Raw genomic sequence first — 20,625 nt, forward strand, 5'->3', positions numbered from 1 at the left:
GAAAGACCAGAAATCCCAGCCCCGTTCTCAACCCCTGTTACCACTTTTTGAGTTGGGAAAACTTCACTGAGGCACCTCCAAATTGCTGGGGGAATGAGGCAGGATGGGAGTTCCCTGCTAGGGTGGGATGACTCCATATCTCCATTGACAGTCACAGGGATTTCCACTGACCTTCTGTTGCTCCAAGGGGCCCCATGAGAAGCATCAATCACATCCCCTATAAGCTCAGTATTAGGAAGTATAGAATCCTCTCATTTCTATGAGCTCAGTGCATCTGAGTTCCTCAAAAGGACTTGTCTCATAAGTAAAGAATGGTTGAATTGGCACATAGTGCCAAAACTTTTCACAAGAAGCACTGAGGCTGTTTATAGTAATTTAGTAGGAGACCTCACTATGGAAAATATTAGCTCCATTGCATTTCTCTAAATAGAAAACCCCTTCACCGCCACAACCCTGCCACAAACCTCTATGCTGACTACACTTCCCTCTATTTCTTGGAATGTGTCTTTCGTGGTGTAACCTGATAACAGAGTGTTGATAACACTCCCCTCCTCTTTCTTTGTCTCTCTCCCTTCTCCTTTGCTGACCTGTCTGTCTCCTCAGCTTGACAAATTAAGCACACTACTGTAATAAGTTAATTCTCCAACAAAATGATACAAACAATTGGCAGAATGACCTACTTTGGTTTCATCTGACAGGATAAATAGATTGGTTTCCCACTACTAAGATTTTTCTTCCATACCTGACACTCTCCAGAAAGCCTGATTCATTTTTGATAGCTGGAGCTGATGGACTGCAATCCATACTCATTTACACCCAAACAAAACTGTCCTAGAATCTATGTTTTCATGAGCTATAAAATGTTCTTTGTTGGGGACATTCACATTTTAGGCACATTTATTTAGATAATTCCTGGGTGGGTAGAAAGTGGAAGACGCCTCTTGCAGAAGCCTTTGCATAGAGGGGTAGTGGTGGCACCATGAGTATTTCTTGATTCAGGACTGGACCAAACACACTTAAGGATCACGGGAAATTAAGTTTTTGCTGCCTCCAGAACCCTTGTATCCCTTGTGCAACTTATGAATGCTGTGTCTTAAGGAGCTAGTTGGTTCTTTTCCTTATTGGCTACAGGAAGTTAGATTCCAACCTTGAAAGGAAAGTCAGTTATCCCTTTAGAAACCTCTTGAATAGAAGTAAAAATACAACAAATATGTGCAAGACTTAACAGTAGAGGTGGCTTTGAGTTGACATTTTGTCCCATGCTTAGTGGGAGATGTTTTTAAGAATGGGAAACAGGATTTTCATAGGGAAAGGCCAGTTTGGCTTTGGCAGGCTTTCAGGAAATACCTTTCCAAATGCCACTGGCAAAACCCCCAGTGTGTTTTAGCCAGAATGGATTCTCCTCTTTAGGAGTCCTCCTGAGGCATAAGGGAAATGAGATCCACGTGCTTCATTAACAACTCAGAATGTTGCCTTCTCCATGTTACTTATTCTGCCAACTCTCTTTCATGATCCATTTCCTTTAAAGTAGAAAATTCTATTTTGTTAGTTGTAGTTGAACTCAAACTCCAGAAGTTGAAATTTCAGGATAGAAATAAGGTAAAAAGGCATGACTTCTGAATTTCCAGTTTTGTCTGTAGGAGTGGAGTGGCTGTCCAGGAACAAATATGGTTTACAAATATGATTTTAAAATCACAAAAAATGATTTTTTTCCTATGCAGAGCCTCATCACCTCTTAGCCACACTTTAAAACAGCAATACCTTTAATGAATGATTTAAGAATTAATCTTCCTTGTTTGAACAGAAAACCTTCCCATTAATCTAAATGTCTAGAGAGCAAAAAAACAACCACCCCTCCTTGGCAATATCAGGTTTCAAAACACATTTAATAGACTTCAGAGGTGTAGAAGTTAGTTTCCATGTGGTAGCGGAGTGTTTGGTTAGGCAGAGAGTAGTATACTACTTTCTGACAATGCAGTCTAAATAGCAGACATCCCTAAGCATTCTGACACCATTTCCCCACCACCAACTCTGCCATGTGAATAGTCGAGTGTCCAAATCATTGTGGTTGAGGATGATGAGTACTTGACCACCAGGAAATGTATTTTTCTCATCTTCTAAATAACGAGATTGTCAGTTATATCACTGGACCGTTAATAAACATTCTCTTAAACTTAGGCTAACCACATGGCCTAGTTTAGTCAGGACAGTCCTGAATGATTTTGTAAATGGTTCTGGGCAATTTCCAATATATATGTATATATATATATATTTCAATATATATACAAATATATATCAATAGCTAGCTAGATAGATAGATGCAAATGACCCTGAAATGGGCCTGTCCTGGGTGGTCTAGCTCTTTGAATACTTTGATTTCCACATTCGGGTGGAAGCATGCTCAGTTATGTCCCACAATGGACAGTGACAGAAGGGATGTCTGAGAATTCTAAGTGACTTTAGCTCCCCATTTCTCTCACCTTTTCTCCTTTTTCTTGCCTGTGCACTACTCACACAGTTGCTGAGTGGTCCCAATTTGAAACAACAATAATATGGTTAACTTACTTAAAATCCATCATTTCTGAGGTTTTGGCATATGTTGCAAACAATTAATGACTTTATACTGCTTCAGACTACTAATCAAGCTTTAGAAAAAAATGCTTATAGGCTGAAAACACATGCAAAGTATGCAAATAATGCACACTTCTGAAATCCAATTTGGTCTGAGATAGCTTATGAATTTAGAACAAAATGATCCATCTGGATAATTTGCATACTAACACCAAGAACTTTTAGGCAAAAAGTGATTCTTCCAGAGTCCAGTTTACTCATCTGTAAAGGGTAAGTCAAAATATTTTCCTGGGATATTCCAGTGATGAATAAGGAAAAACTGTACGGAAAGCATTTTGACCAACCTGGAGAAAGGTGCTGTATGGATGGCAAAGTGTTAATAATTATGCCATGGAACATCTTATACTATATTTGAATGGGTGTGGGAAATTAGTAGAAAAGTATGTTGATATCCCATATACATGTTATCTTACGTTAAAAATGGTTGTGCCATGAAGGTCCCAGCCAGGTACCTATAGTACCACATTCACAGTGGCCCCTTTGACAGAACGTGCTTCAGATCTCTCCTCCCTCCCACTGATGACACTCTATGACCAAAAACACCCTGTGTCCACCCCAAGCTTAATTCAACCTTTCCAGCCCTATCCTGTGGAATTGAGGCAAAAAGATCTAGTCACGAACCTCCTGGTTATTAGCTGGTCTAAGTGTAAAGATATCATCAACACCATTAAGAAGTAGGTGGATTCCACAAACTTTTTAAACCTTGCTCAGGTCTTTTTCACAAAGACAGTTTGTTCTTTTAGACAAATCCATCATCTATTTATAATCTATGAATCTGCCTCATGTTTTAAAATTGATTTAGAGATCACAAATGATTCTGTTCAGAGCCCAGAAAGATGAGGTCTTCTAACCACTCAAACAAGTATAGCACAAAGCGGCAGGTGGATCATCCATCTCTCCATATTGTGCCACCCAGCGCCTCAGGCTTGGCCTGAAGGAACCACAGCCAGATCAGTAAGCATCATGCCACCTTCAGTCCCTCTCCAGCCCATGCCTATCATCATGCTAACCTTCATATATGGACACTTGTCCACTAGGCTCAGGGCTGGGATCTGCAGTGTGTTGACAGGAATCTCCAGAATAGCCATCTGTGACTATTAAAACTAGCTCTTTACATGGATGGCAACCCGAGAGCGACAGGGTTTCTACCTGTAGCTATTCCATTCTCTGGAGACAATGACCTGAATGTCTTTTCAAGAAATCAGAAGCTTTCTGGGAAGGAATAATGTAGGGTGACTTTGTTTAACAAATGTGGGCTGGTAGTGTCAGCAAAACAATAGGGACACCTAAAACAATGCATGAAAATGTTACCTCAGTGTAAACAATTCTCCTTAACCATGGCATGTTCAGCATACTTCTCAGAAACATAAGAATCTCATCTCATTGGTGCACAGGATGCAGTCTTTAACACTGTTCCTTAACTGGGGGCATATTTTTTACTGCCAACTCCCATAAAGCTTAATTTTTTTGCCTTGTGCAATTCTATCAGGAACCCTGTAGTATTATTTTCAGCTCACAGTATCTGATTACCACATCCTGGGTTAACGATCACAAATCTGTTAAACCAAAGAAGGCTAAGGGGAAAGAGTGGAACACTTCCTCATCTCCTTGGCAACAGAAATATGCATGAACATGCATGCACACACACAAACACTGTGGTTTTCCTCAGCTGTCTGATTTGAGACTTCAACCATTTAAAGATCATTTGGTGTGGAGGATTCCTTAAGAGAGAGGGGGACAAATTCATCCCAACCATTTGTTCGAAGTTTATTATTCTCAAAAAATAGGACCCCAGTTTCCTCATTTGGATGTGACAGCTAACAGCAAAGTTGTCTAGAAGGTTATACTTCCTCCAACTGCCAAGTGTATTGAACCACAGTGTCTATCATACCTGAGCCATGCTAGGCTGTCAGACAATCAATCAATGCTATTTATTGAGTGCTTACTGTGTGCAGGGCACTGTACCAAGTCTTTCGAAAAGTACAGTCTAACAGAGTTGATAGATGTTCATTCATTCATTCATTCATTGTATTTATTGAGCACTTATTGGGTGCAGAGCACTGTACTAAGTACTTGGGAAAGTACAACAAGATTCCTGCCTATAAGGAGCTTACAGTTAGCAGAGGGAGACAGAAATTAATCTCAGCAACCATCTTGGCTGGAGACTTTGGTGAAATGATTGAGACTTGATTTGGATCCTGACCAGAGACTGTGGATATGAACCAAGAGAAGCAAGAGGATGATCAGAGCCAACCAGCTTGTACACTGGTTGAAACAACAGGCCCTCACTGTTCTATTCCTTGAAGCAAGTAAGCTTCCTTGTTGAGAAGCCATCTGATAAATGGGTTGCCCATTTCCTTTCTGAAGACTGTGAGGAGATAAATAGAGCTTCAGAAAAGGAGGCCTCAAAGCTCCAAGGAGAAAGGACTGTGTGTGCTTATGTGTGATGATTTTCCATGCTTATTAAATCCGTAACAGCCTGAGGGGCATTTCATGGATAGAATGAGTCATTCAAAACTCATGGGCTGTTCAAGTTATGCTAGTGGAGAGGCAGCCACAATGAATGATTTTTGCCCCATTCAAAAACAATCATCAAACAATATCTTCTTTAAAGTGAAGACCGTCACCTGGGCATCAGAGGGTGAAGGACGCAGTGGCCACACTGAATGCTGCCAGTCTTTGTATTGTTAGAAGAGTAAACAGAGTGATAGAGCAGGTTCAACAAAGCTCCAAAGCCCTTCCTGAATGGAAACTTCCACACTCTCAAGTCATTAATCAAACAAGCCCTGAACAGCCTGTCACTATCCAATCAAGGTTAGAGATTTCAAGGTAAACAGCTTACTGAGCCTGAATGTAGAAGATAGTCTTTTCAGAAAGGTTTTATGTTGAAAATAGTTTTTAAAACTTTTATACTACTATATTCCAGGCCAAGATAATCTGCAATATATTCTTTAGTTCAGCGTGTGACTTTGACCAATATAAATGCAGAAATCTTGCCTTTAACAACAAACATAATTAGAGTATAGGTAATTGAAAAATCCTCTTTTCCTTTTCAGATCCACTGACCAAGGGTCAAGTGACAAACATTCCTCCTGACAATAGAAGAATGGGTGCTCTCTTAAGCCTAGAAAAGGAGTCAACTTTTTACTATCTAGAATTTCAAAATTCAAGATTTTGGGATGTTAATTTTGAAAATATGATTCTTCAGTATTTTGGAGGGTCAGGCTGTAAAATCAAAACTGCCACAGAAGACTTGTGATGTTGATTAGAATGTCTCCTCAGAAGTTCCTGAGATTATCTCCTCACAGAATTGTTCTTGGGCAACTCTGGATGATAATTGTTTATGGGGATTCGAAGGGTAGAAAAAGAGGAAATCTCTTAGGTTTTTAAGGGAATAACATACAAAGCTGTGGGATGAAAATCAAAAAGAAAATGAGCCGAATACTGGAGAAAATCAACTAATGTTGGCATCTATGGGTTTACTACACCCGTGGGAAAGGTTGTAGTAAGTCCTATTAGGCTATTTAAAGCTAGATTAGACCAAGCCTCAGCGTAGAGTAGGATCATGTCCTCTTTAGGGAGTTGGGGCTCTATGACCTAATAAAGGGTGTCTCTTTTCATGTAATTTTCCTGATTCTCTAAGTTCAAATCATTATTTGAAGATTTTGTTTCAATATTTGTGCCTAAGCATTTCAAAACTTATATAAACCATATCTTTCCAAGCTATAGACCCTGTTTGAAGAACTGTTTGAAGTCATCAACCTCTACCATGCTATATAAACTTGTTCAAACCACTTAACCTCAATAGTTGGCTTATTTTCCTCCTCTCTAAAATAGAGGGGTAGCCACAGAGGTGTGGCAAAGCTCTTGGCAATTATTATTAGCAAACAAATGATAAATTCCACCCTAAAATTGCTGGGGAAATGACACAGGAATCATATATCTACATTATAATCTTGGTGGCTATTTTAAAAAAAAATCAGTTCTACAGAAACTTGAGCATTGCTGAGTTTTCCAATGAAACTCTTCTCTCAGAAAAAATGTCCTGCGTGTGAATAATCCTTTCATGATCTACACAGGATGCACTGTACTTAAAATCCATTTCGGGAATCTGGAAGCAGAAATATCTCAATTGTTGGTGTCGATTATATCTATGTATCTTCTGGGGGAAGCAGCATGGCCTAGTGGGTACAGCATGGACTTGGGAGTCAGAAGGACCTGCGTTCTAATGCTGGCTCCACAATTTGTCTGATGTGACTTTGGACAAGTCACTTCACTTCTCTGTGTCTCAGTTATCTGTAAGACTGTGAGGCCTATGTGGGACAGGGACTGTGCTCAACCTGATTACCTTATATCTACTCCAGCGCTTAGTACTGTGCCTGGCACATAGTAAGTGTTAACAAATGCCACAATTATTATTATTCTGATTGAAAGAATAATTTCAAGTTTGCAACAATTTAAAAACCAGTTTAAAGAACTGAACAAATGCTTTGAGTCGTAGCATGTATCCTCTGCTTCTAGAAGAGCAAAGTTATTTGAATAATACCTTAGTGAGAATCCTAACCCCTCTGACATTACAAGGAGCAGCCCAGGTGGTTACCAATCAGAAATGATGATTTTCCACAAACTCATTTTAGAAGATTCAGTTTCTTAGCTATGGATAAACCTAGTGGATAACCTAGAAAGCGGAGGCCTAGAAAGAAGCAATGCTTGTAAGGGAAGCTGCTGGCTTCAAGTAATTCCAACAGAAAGAGCCTAGATTCCCCCTTCATAGAATGGCATAACACAGATTGTTATTGATTAGAAGATTTCACTTGGTTTGAAATGGGAGCAAGACTGGAAATTGTGTTCAGCAGATCACAGGGCTGGTTAAGGCTAGTATGCCTTCTGACACTGGCCAAGTTCTTTCTGAATGTCAATATGACAGGGAAAAAATGTTTATTATTATTATCATTATTGTTGCTCATAATAATGATAATGATAATAGTATTTGTTATGTATGTACTCTGCACCAAGCACTGGAATAGGTACAAGGGAGTAATATTGGACACAGTCCTTAAACAACATTATAAGTTGAGAGGGAGAAGAGGAGTATAATCCCTATTTTACAGATGAGGAAACTGAGGCCCAGAGAAGTTAAATAACTTCTTCAAGACCTTAAAATATACAAGTGGCATATCCCCGAGTCTTCTGAGTCCCAGGCCTATGCTCTTCCCATTAGGTTATTCATTTGGAGAAATATGGTACCCCAGAAAGGTTATGAAAAGCTGGGTTTCTCCACATGATGACACTTTGCCTCATGTGAACAGGTCTCAGTGTCATGTTGCTCTGTGGTCTATGTGAGTGTATCCTGAAGATCCCAGAGAAAAGTTTGATTTGGGGATAATTTATTCAATTCAGTACAAGACATATGGAAAAAAAAGGGCAAAGCTAGTGTATGCCTCCGCCAGTCATGTTATTCCACTGGGACTCCCTTCCTGAGAGGTTTTCACAAATGTTTATCTGTGGCAATTCCCTTCAGGTGTACTAAACCAATTTAAAAATGGTAGACCAGTGGCCTAAAAAATGGTAGATCAGTGGCCTACGTAGCTTTCCAAAAGACTCTTTTCATTGCTCTCAGTAATTTTACCATCTGGAGGATTTGGATCACTATATTTCAGGACAAAACGTATTAGGGAAGAGAGGTATCTAAAGAAAATTTCGTTGATTTTTTTCTCTTATATAATCCATATATTCAATAAGTCACCAAATCCTGCTGGTTCTACCTTCACAACACCACTAAAACCTGCCCTTTCCTCTTCACTCGAATTGCTACTACACTGGTCCGATCATTTATCATAACCCACCTTGACTACTGCATCAGCCTCCTTGCTGATCTCCTTGCCTCTTGTCTCTCCCAACTCCAGTCCATGCTTCACTCTTCTGCCTGGATCATTTTCCTAAAATCAGTTCAGTCTACATCACCCCACTCCTCATCCCCCATCCACCACCACATCATACAGAAAATTGTTACCATCAGCTTTAAAGCACTCAATCCGCTTGCCCCCTCCTACCTTACCTCACTGATCTACTACAGCCCAGCCTGCACACTTCACTCCTCTAGCACTCGCTTGTTTATACTGTGCCCTGATCTTGTCTACCTTGCCGCCAACCCCCTTCCCACATCCTCCCTTTGGCCTGAAACTCTTTCCCCCTCTAAATGTGAAAGACCTCCACTCTTCCTACCTTCAAAGCCTCATTAAAGTCACATCTCCAAGAGACCTTCCCCAATGACATCCTCTTTTCCCAAATCCCTCTCATGCATCACCTATGTATTTGGATCTGTACCTTTAAGCATTTGACACTCACCCTATCCTCAGCCCCACAGCACTTATGTACATATCCATAATTTATTTATATTAATGCCTCTCTCGCCATCTAGACCTTAAGCTCATTATGGGCAGGAAACACTTCTACGAACTCTGTTGTATTGTACTCTCCCAAGCACTTGGTACAGAGTTCTGCACACAGTATGCCCTTACATATCCTCTTCACAGATAGTTTTTTCTAATTTGCATTATATAATAATAATAATAATAATGATATGGCATTTATTAAGCACTTACTACGTGCAAAACAGTGTTCTAAGTGCAGGGGAGGTTACAAAGTGATCAGGTTGTCCCATTGAGGGGGGCTCACAGTCTTAATCCCCATTTGATAGATGAAGAAACTGAGGCACAGAGAAGTGAAGTGACTTGCCCAGAGTCACACAGCTGGCAAGTGGTGGAGCCGGTTTTTGAACTTATGCTCTCTGACTCCAAAGCCCATGCTCTTTTCCACAGAGCCACGCTGCTTCTCTATGTATGTATTTATATGTATGTATAATATGTATGTATAATATGTATGTATTATATGTATTTCATATTCAGAGACAGTACCCCTGAAAGTAAAGATTATCTTTGTGTGAATGTGGCTGAAAAGATCAATGTAGGACCCCTCAGTTCCCACCACACTGCACACACAAATTTGTCATATCATGTCAGTAGAGCCCTATTTAATATTTCTAGCAGTATTGCCTGGTAATGTGCCTGAATTTTAGATGCCGTTAAAACTGCTTTTATGCTACACATCTCTTCTGTGACATCTCCCAAGAACGTGCCTGATATGCATTGGGAATGTGGCATGGCCTGTAGCCGGTAATGTTAGACTGAAACAATTTCTTCTCTTTGAACTAATTATTAATGGCAGCTTCCTGGAAGAGGCATTCAAAAAATCATATCTGGGAACTGTTGTCACTCTAGTAGTAAGGGATTGAAATCACTATCTGCCTTCATGCCTGTGGCATCATTTGCCAAACTTCTCAGTATCTTGTGTAATTGGGTGCCACAGTGCCCATATGGGAAGGAAGATATACACTCTTCTATTTGGCATCCTTTTTTCCTGAAAAGAGTAGAGGGAAGGTATGTAGAAGATACTCATGTGGCTAACTGGTGGAGGCTGAAGTGGAGAGAGACCAGTGTTTTTTTGACTTTGTTTTTGGTGCCACTGAAGTTGCCTAAAGCAATATTCTAGGCAGGTAGGTGTTCATTCAGTCAGTCAATGAGTCGTAAGTCACTGTGCTAAGCACTGGGGAGAGAACAATATAACAATACAGCAGACACATTCCCTACCCACAATGAACTACAGTCTAGAGGGGGAGACAGACAGCTGTGGAGATGAATAAAGGGAGCAAGTCAAGGAGGTGCAGAAGGGAATGAGAGAAGAGGAAAGGAGGGCTTAGTGAGGGAAGGCCTCTTGGAGGATATTTACTTCCAATAAGGCTGTGAAAATGGGGCGAGTAAATGTTGGATATGAAGAGGGAGGATGTTTCAGGCCATAGGTAAGACGTGGATGAGATGTTAGTGGAGAGGTATATGAGATTGAAGTACAGTGAGCAGGTTAGAACTAGAGTATAGTGTCCAGGCTGAGTTGTAGTAGGAGAGTAGTGAAGTGAGATAGGAGGGGGCAAGGTGATTGAGTGCTTCAAAGTGAGTGGTAAGGAGTTTCCATTTGTTGTAGAGGTGGATGGATAACCACTGGAGATTCTTGAGGAGTGGGAAAACAGGGACTGGATGTTTTTGTAGAAAAATAATCCAGGCAGAAGAGTGAAGTATGAACTGGAGTGGGAAGAGAGAGGAGGCAGGGAGGTCAGCAAGGAGGCTGATACAGTAATCAAGGTGGGTTAGGATAAATGCTTGTATTACCATGGTAGCAGTTTGGTTGGAGAGGAAAGGGTAGATTTTTGTGATTTTGTAAAGGTTGAACTGACAGGATTTATTTGGGTTGAAAGAGAGAGACAAGTCAAGGATAATGCCAAGGCTATGGGCTTGTCAGATGGAAGGATGGTGGTACCGTCCACAGTGATGGTAAAGTCAGGGGAAGGACAGGTTTCGGGTGGGAAGATAGGGCTTTCTGTTCAAATATGGGTGGGGATGTTGGTAATGCTTTGCTCTAAATCAGGTCTGTGGAACCTGTCTCACATTTATTTCCAAGTTAAAGAGGACCAGTAAATCTAGGGGTGGGTTTTTTCCCCTTTTTTGTATGCTCCCAATTAAGGAGGGGCGAAGTAACTAGTCCTATGGCCATAGGTCATTTAAAAAGCAACAATAAAATGCAAAATGTAAAGAAATCTGTTTTCCTATTTCCTGTGTTTGAATCTATAATCTTAAGGTCACTTGGATAGAAAGATATCTTTTTATAAATGAAAAATTACCTTGCAATTTAAGAGCTCTGATTATACGTATATTGGCTGAGGAAGAGATTACAAACTCTGAAGTATTTAAAAGCAGGACTTCATTGAGGGCACTTGAGCTGCCCGCATTTTACATTCACTCTGTGTTTGGCTAAAACCTTACTGTGTAGCAAACCGTAGATGTTGCCAGAATGAGAAGAATTATTGTCTAGTGGAAAGAGCCCAGGCCTGGGAGTCAGAGACCTGGGTTCTAATCCCAGTGATGCCACTTGTCTGCTGTGTGACCTTGGGCAAATCATTTAATGTCTCTGTGCCTCAGTTACCTTATCTGTAAAATGGGAATTAAGACTGAGAGCCCCATGTTGGACATGGACTGTGTCCAACCTGATTAGCTTGCATCTACCACAGTGCTTAATATAGTGTCTGGCACATAGTATGTGTTTGATAAATTCCATTAAAAAATGATAGTTCATTGCCTATTGGAATGGAAAAGTAACTGACATTCGTGTGCCATCAATAAAATGATACTCTTATTCTTGAAAAAACAAGAGTACCTTATTGGGATCTTAACTATGAAAATCAGGTCAGAGAATAGGATATTTCAAAAGGGCCTTTCTGCTTTAGGTTGTTCAGTATTACTTTTGCTTCTAATGTAGAACTCTAAGCCAGGCATGTTGCTAAAGGGGTGACCTCAAACAATGACAGAGAATATGGTGAACAAAAAATTTGTGCTAGATGTAACATAGAGTTCTGTGTTACTAAGGAAACAGCCATGAAGGAAAATTAGAAATTGATTTCTTCATCTTTCAAACCAAAGACATACTTTCCTTTTTTTGATGTTCTAGGGGAATTTGGAGAAATTGTTTCTGTAACAATTTTATAGTGGTAGGTTGCTATGGTTACTTTACACTTGTTGGTCCTAATGTTCCCCTTTCTTCAGAGGAAGCAGTCTTTACTAAAGGCACATATTGACAGCTAAGGCACCCTTTCATTTCCTAATGGGGGTTCTATTTATCTCTCATCTTGCATGGGACCACTGTGCAGTCCTGCATAGCTCAAAGGCACCTATCTGAGGGAAAGCTGAATCCATCAGAGGGGGCAGACCTGTGGTGGGGTGAGTTGGCCTGTAGCAGAGAGCCAGAAATTGTCTCAAACTGCTGGCGGGTCCCAGAAAGGAAGGGGTAAAGATGCATTTGAATGGGATTATGGCAGCTTTTCCCTCTCAAGCAGTCATGCAATCATACTGTTTAGTCTGTTTAGTAGAGTATCATTGTAGTCCTGAGGACTGAGGGAGAGTTACGACAGGAACTAAGAAATGGGGGTAGACATGGCTCCTCAGCTCTCTGACTTGTGAATGGATAAAAAGTGAGCCTTAGCCATGAGCTATGTATGATTACCAGGGCTTTATATTTTACCTGAATAATGCAAATAATTTAACTTCTCCAAGCTAATCTGCAGGTGAGGATAATGTACTCTCAGAACGGTAATGAGGTTTAAATTAAGGGTTTTGAAGTCTTTAAAGACTGCTTCAAAAGATAAATTATTATTGTCTACTCACAACTGAATTGGTTAACAGGCTTCTGACTACAAAATTCAATAAAAGCCTTGTTTATGGAGGGTTTTTTTAGGATTGTTTTTTTTTTTTTAGCAGATATCAAGAAGAGGGCTTTGATTTTTCTGGTCCCTCATTTGAGCATGTCACGTTGTCTAAAGTACTAGAAGGCCAGTCTTAAGAGCATTAAGTTGTGTCTTGGTGAAGTACCCAATTATTTATTTTGAGCACTCTAGTTGTAAGTATTTTAGTTTCCCTCACCAATTAGAAGGTAAGCTCCTAGTGGGTAGGGAATGTGTCATGACTTTATTCTTTGTTTCCCAAGTCCCCAGTGCTCTGGACCTAGTGATGTGAAGAATGTTATGCCATTCAGTGGAACCAAAGGGTCTAATTACTAGTTCTCTTTTTATTTTTTTCTTCAACAGAGTTAAATGTAACCTGCAGATATGCAGGAGTTTATCATGTGGAGAAAAATGGCCGATACAGTATTTCCAGAATTGAAGCCGAGGATCTCTGTAAAGCTTTTAATTGTACCCTGCCCACATTGGAACAGATGGAGAAGGCACGCAAAATTGGATTTCAAACCTGCAGGTAAGGAGTTCACCAAAGACAACCCATCCATCCTGCCTACAAAATACTTTAGAAATGAAAAGTGTGGTTGACAATTGTATGAAAAAATGTTCTGAAGACTGTGATCCACCTATTCATTTGGCAAACCCTGTTCATCTAAAACCTGTATGACAAGTGAAATTTAAAGACTTTTTTCCTTTGTGAATCATAGATTGGGAGCCTAGAAAAGGCCTTTAAGGTCATCTGGTTCAACTCGCTTACATTTTTCAAGTTAAACTGCTTAAGTAGCTTTATCAGTGCTTTGAAGGAACTAGTAATACAATCATCTGAACTATAAGAAAGCCAAGTCGAATAACAGTGTTTAAAACAAATGCATAGGAGACAAAAGGCCTCCAAAACTAGGCACAAGGATGATTTCAATATTGTCTTTTTCTCCTGGGTTGCTCTTTTTTTTTTTTTTGCTTTGCTGTAGTTTGTGATCTGAAAAAATTACATTTAAGGCGGTTTTTTTTAATGTTTTTGAAAACCATCAGAAGGGCCATGGAGATCTTCCTGAGGTATTTCTTTCTAATAATACTAGTGCTCATCATATTTTACTCTCTATCCAGCTTGGTATAACTTTTTGTTGGTTTCTGTCGAGTATGATGCACATAAAAGGAGGAGCAAGGAGTACCACAATTATGGAGTTCTTTACCTTCCTTAGAAGTCCTCTATTTTATTTGTCATTTTTTGGCATCATTTCTGTCATTTTTGTTGCTTTCCCTTTATGCCTTTGCAACCTGATGAGGTAACTGCATTCCCACAAGGACACAGAAACACACACGCACATAAACACACACATCCTCTTTGTCTCATTAAAAACCAAGCAGTATTCTTCCCCTAGAAGTTCCCTTAAACCTTAAGAACGCCTATCAAAGCATCCTCAAGAAGCGGTGATGGGATAAAGGAATTGTACGTTTGCTAAAATAGCCATATCTGCACAGAGCTTGAGTATTTTTCATTAGGTTTTTGAAATAATTTTCAATGGAAGATTAGTTTCTGGGACAGACTGAAACGAAGCAAACTTACCTTTGTATGCCACGGTAATGTTAGCAGGGATTGTGCTGGGCACACAAGGTTAATGCTTTTTTGAACCATGAACCACTTGTCCCACTTCAGACCCAGAGCTCCTGACACCATCATCCCCCGACTGACAAAGAGTGTTTCGAACTTTTCCAGTTTTCTTCTTTGCCTTTCCAGGTAGCAACTGTCCATCTGACTATGTCACATTTGTCACAGGGCCCACAGAAGAACAGCTTTTTAGGAAAGGAACTTTATCTCCCCTAATGCTGAAGGGAACTAAAAGGAATTCTTTTAGACTGTGAGTCCACTGTTGGGTAGGGACTGTCTCTATATGTTGCCAACTTGTACTTCCCAAGCGCTTAGTACAGTGCTCTGCACACAGTAAGCACTCAATAAATACGATTGATTGATTGAATTAGTAAAATAAGTAAATCCCTTTATCATCTGCTAGAAAAAATTCAAACAAAGTTTTTTTCAACCTAAAATTAGGTTTGTCCATGCAGACTCAGCCACAGAGTTGGGCTACTTAGCTGCAGTTATATACACAAATATCTCTATAAATATTAATTCATATTTATTGAGCTCTTACTGTGTGCAGAGCACTGTACTAAGGGCTTGGGAGAGTAGAATACAACAATAAACAGACACATTCCCTGCCCACAATATAGAGATAAATATTCCACCTCCATTTACACATATGCACACATACCCTTATTTATGCAACCTATTAGATATATGTTAAATTTAAACTATAATGTATGACACACCAAACACACATGGAATAAAGAACTGGCTAGGATTTGCAATCAGTTCTTATTGGATTCTAGAATTTCAATGCCATCATCCAAACATTTGGAAAAAAATATCTCAGATTAGTAGAGAGCAACTGCTAATATAGAAAAGCCTATTGTTAAATCCGTAATTCGGAGTTAGTGTTGCAAAATTCATCTCCATAATTTCTCTTGCCTGACTAATATTCAGATATAGGCTATCCGGCAGATGTCAGAGAATCACAGCTGAGATAGAACTCTGGCAGCTAACCATCCCTTGCCTGCCCCTCCTTGCTAAGTAGCAATTCTCAAATACAAGGCATGCATTACTGTTTAATTATCTCCCTTAAGCTTCAGGGAAACCAGCAATTCCATTCAAATGAGGAATTAGTTATTTGATCTACAATGACAACATAGTGATTATTTGTTCTATGCACTGAGAAACAATACACCATGCATCTTCAGGGCTCTGCAAGTAAAGTAAATGAAAATCAGACATGATGGTTTAGCCACTGGGACATGTCTGAAACATTGCTGAATCAGAACCCTTTTTCCCAATTACAATTCTATCACATTTTACACATGTAAGAGACTCTGAGGCCTTAACCATCACAACCTCTCTGTGAGGTAGAAGACCAATATTATGAGGGATTAAGATTTTTTTGAGCTGTTTGGGAATTTTTGAGCTGATTCTGTCCAGTACCCTAATCAACCTTGGATATAGTTTCTCTGCCTTACCTCCACAGCTATTTAACTTTTCCTAAACAAACTATCCAGAGCTTACCCTCATCCTGTCTGCTGATGGCACTAATAACCCAAAGCAAAAGAAGACAGTTTTCATTATCTTCACTTTAAGGGCAGGGAGAGTAGGGAAGAGAGTGGAGAAGGGAGTGTAGAGACACTCAATCGGAGTTAAAAACTTGTTTTTCGGGAATTGAGCCTACCTTCTCTTTTAAAGGTCAGGCTCATCCTTTGTACATGTTTGTGCCATGTCTTTAAGCTCAAGTTTCACTCTGAGCCGATTATGAGGTTCCTCCTCCCTGCCCTTCCAGAATGCTTGAGAGAGGAGGGAAGGAGCCAGAGGAATTGAACAAGGAGAATGGGTTGTTAGTAACAGGTGTGGCTTTATTAAAGGCATCTTCCTAACTTCTTTTGTTTGCCTCTTACCTATCTCTCAGTACATGTTCAGAATGTGACCGGAGCTTTAAACAATGCTGCCTGGATTTAAAGCAGCACAGCTTCATAATAACAATGCTAATAATAAAAATAATAATAATAGTATTTGTTAAGTGCTTACTATGTGCCAACCACTGGATTAAGCTCTGGGGTAAATACAACACACAGTGCTTGTTCCACGTGAGTCCCGCAGTCCAAGTATTAGGGAGAACAGGTATTGAACCCTCATTTTACAGGTGAGGAAACCGAAGCATAGAGAAGTTAAGTGACTTGCTTAAGGTCACACAGCAGGGTAGGAGCCCAGCTCCCCTGAGTCCTGGGCCTGTGTGCTTTCTACTAGCCATACCACTTCTCTTACTCCAGATTTGCTTTCAGGGATATTTGTTCTTGATTTATTACCATCTTGTGTTTTCTTCACTTACAGTGCTACTTTAATATTCTTGACTATTGTTTTATCAATTTACCTCAGTTTGTATTCCACATTACACGGTAAGTGCTCCAAAGAAAAATATCTTTAAAGCACTTCTATTTAGACTGGAAGCTCCATGTGGAACAAGGACTGTGTCTAAATGATTATCTTTTATCTAGCGGAGTGGTTAGTATAGTGCTTGGCACATGGTAATTTCATTACTACTACTACTACTACTACTACTAATAATAATAATGATATTTGTTATGTGCTTACTATATGCCAAATACTTTACTAAGCACTGGGGTAGATACAAGATAATCAGGTTGAATAGAGTCACTGTCCCATACAGGCTCACATTCTGAAAAGGAAGGAGTAGGATTTAACACCCATTTTACAGGTGAGAAAACTGAGGCACAGAGAAGTTAAGTGACTTGCCCAAGGTCACACAGCAGAGAAGAGGTGAAACTGGGATTAGAACCGAGCTTGTCTGATTCCCAGGCCCATAGTCTTTCCATTAGGTCACACTACCTCCCTTCTATTATAATAATAATATAATAGCATATAATAGCCTATTGTATAGCATATTATTTTAGAACTATATTTTATTATCTAATAACAAAAGGAATAAAATAATAATATTTCATTTATCATTTAAAAACAGTGAGGAGAGGCATATTTTTGAAGATATATAGGAAGGATTTTGAGCAAAAACAATTTCCAACCCACAGTAGTGAATGGGTACAAATGATGAGGCAGTGAGAAGGGATGAGAATTAAATAATAATAATGTTATTAAGGCCCTGTAGGACTTTGTACAGGATGTTGCCAAAGCAGCACTACATCATTACAGTTGACGATGTGGACGATGATACTAAGATCTGCCTCCATGGGTAATCTTCCATCTACTTCAAATCCAACTTTCAAAACAGCTTTCATCTGTGTTGCTAAGAACAACCAGACTCAACAACACTGACCTAGTAGTGATAGAAGTGACATTGTCCAGAACAGAGCTCCCCTGGGCAGAGCAGATGTGGTGGAGCTGGTATTAGAACTCAGGTGTTCTGATTCCCAGGACCTTACTCTTTCTGACAGGAGGATGGTTGAGACTAATAATTGAGGTGTCCTGAGTCATGCAGCAAAGGGAATCTCCCCTCCCCCAAATCTGGGTGAGCCTTCTGACTCCCTTGTCATCTGTATCCATTCACCACTGTGGGCTGCAAATTTTCATAGCACAAAATTCTTCTAATAGATCATCAAAAATATGTCTTACCTCACTGTTGCTGTATTTTTTCACTTTCTCCACTTCTACTGTTTAAATTTATCTTTTTTGAACTAAACTCACAAAACTACAAGGATAGTTTGAATAAAGGGCATCAGCTTGACCTAGTAGAGAGAGCATGGGTCTGGGAGTGAGGAGACCTGAGTCCTAATCCCAGCTCCACCACCTGTCTGCTGTGTGACCCTGGGCAAATCACTTAACTTCTCTGGGCCTGTTTCCTCATTTGTAAAATGGGGAGTCAATTCCCATTCAGCACTTAGTACAGTGTTTGGCACATTGAAAGCACTTTAAAAAGTCATTGTATTGTATTTAAAGGGTAAAAATAATTCAAGTTGAATGAAATTGTTCTAGCCTAATTTCTCATGCCATAGCAATAAATTAATCATCCCCTGCTCTTTTGCAGATATGGATTCATAGATGGACATGTCGTCATTCCAAGGATCACCCCCAATTTTCTTTGTGCAGCAAATAACACTGGGGTTTATATACTGCCATCAAACACATCTTTATATGACACCTATTGCTACAATGCTTCAGGTGGGTTGGAAGTGATGTTCTTAACCCTTGCAGTTCATTAGTAATTGGGAGCATGGTCACAGCTGAAATCAGTCCAAAGTGCATTTCAGTTTGAAAGTTATAAGTGCATCTGAATGGTGGGCAGGAGGACTGAGTCGGAGAAGTCTCCATTTTACTGACTCCATTTACTCTATTTTCTTTGATCTTTCAGCTGCCTTTGATGCTCCCGTCTACAAACTCTAGGGCCAGAAGTTTTTCAGAGAGCATAATTTCTCCCCATATTTTACAGTGTTCCAAATGCCCCTGGTCACAGACACAGTTAATAGGTAGAACCTTCCAAATATCAAAAATAAAAATGATGTCAAAGCCTCCTGTACTTCATCTTTATCTCATGCACTGTTCAATCAGAATTCTGCATTCATTTAGCCCTCAACAGTAACTGAGATCAATTGCCTTGATGTCACCAAATTGAAATAACTTTCAAAATCCCTTCTGGAAAATAATAGAGTGGGTTCCTGTCAATCAATCAATTAAGTAATGGCATTTACTGAGTGTTTATTGTGTGCAGAACACCGTATGGTAATTAGGCTTTTATGCACTTCCTAAATGGTTAAATTGGGTAATACAAAATACATCCAATTCCAATGATCCACTGTGCTGTTATCAGTCTGGATCATATCTCACTGTACCCTGTGCTGTGCTATGCTGTAGTGTGCCTGTGTGAATTACCTTGAATTTCTGCATTGCAAGTTATCAGATCAAGTATAAATGAAATCAGGCTGTGGACAAAAAATAGACAGTAGGACTCTTTCAGTCACTAAGTAGTAGCAGTAATAGTATTTTTTAAATGCTTACTGTATGCATAACACACTACTTGCCTGCTGTGTGGCCTTAGGCAAGTCACGTCACTTCTCTGAACCTCAGTTACCTCATCTGTAAAATGGGGATTGAGACTGTGAGCCCCACATGAGGCAGGGACTGTGTCCAACCCAATTTTCTTGTATCCATCCCTGCGCTTAGTACAGTGCCTGGCACATAGTAAGTGCTTAACAAATACCACAATTATTATAAGTATTACTAAGCACTGGAAGAAAATACCCAGAAATTAAACACGATTCCTATAAAAATAATTTTGCTAATCAATCAATCAATCAATCGTATTTATTGAGTGCTTACTGTGTGCAGAGCACCGTACTAAGCACTTGGGAAGTACAAGTTGGCAACATATAGAGACAATCCCTACCCAACAATGGGCTCACGAGGTTTGTAGTATGGGGCACCATGTTTGGGACACTGGAATGAATGAAACTTTCTGGGTTACCAAGTTTTTGGTCATATTGCTTTTTTCATTATCTTTTCTACAGTGCAACTAGGATCCACTTATGTGTGGTTCTCAAGGGAGGTTTCACCAAATAGTAATTGTCTCATAAGGCAGATGTGGTGCAAAGAGTTAAATAACTTAATGAGGATCAGTGAGAAATAAAAGCCAGGATAAATTTTCCATCCACTTTGATGTTTAGACTCTATCCTTAAGTAGGCTTGAGTCCTCAGTAGTGATTGCTTCAGTGGTGGAAATGGAAGTACAATGGACCTGAAATCCACAAAATAACCTTTAGATATCCATTTATTGTACCACACAAGTCCAGGATTTTAAGGAAGCCCAGGTGGATATCACTGAGTTTTCAGATTCCAATGTTACTGAGTTCAGTATAAGCAATAATGACCCATTGGTGAAAAATAATTAAAATCCAGGATAGCGAGGTTCTGTCATGGAGAATTAGGAGGATTAACTCACTGAAGTCCAGAGCATACCATATTTACTCACATAATTGCTGTCACCACATGAATGTTCCGCCCAATTTTTGAAGAAATAAGAGATTTTTTTTTTTTGCACCGCTTAATTGTAAGCAGTGTTTGTCAGGGGATAGAGGGAGAAGGAGCAGAAGGA

The 20,625-nt window shown here is 39.7% G+C and overlaps 1 protein-coding gene across 10 annotated transcripts in view; it reads left to right on the forward strand.

The window, feature by feature from the left end:
- The window catches only part of CD44 (CD44 molecule (Indian blood group)), a 90,641-nt gene that overhangs the window by 21,744 nt on the left and 48,272 nt on the right, over window positions 1–20,625 (forward strand). For all 10 annotated transcript variants that reach the window (XM_038764149.1, XM_038764151.1, XM_038764150.1 and 7 more), the window contains exons 2-3: window positions 13,319–13,484; window positions 18,565–18,698. In XM_038764149.1, the coding sequence (XP_038620077.1) occupies window positions 13,319–13,484; window positions 18,565–18,698 (300 nt within the window). The remainder of the gene's footprint in view (window positions 1–13,318; window positions 13,485–18,564; window positions 18,699–20,625) is intronic.

Source organism: Tachyglossus aculeatus, chromosome 22, assembly GCF_015852505.1.
Source record: "Tachyglossus aculeatus isolate mTacAcu1 chromosome 22, mTacAcu1.pri, whole genome shotgun sequence".
NCBI lineage: Eukaryota > Metazoa > Chordata > Mammalia > Monotremata > Tachyglossidae > Tachyglossus > Tachyglossus aculeatus.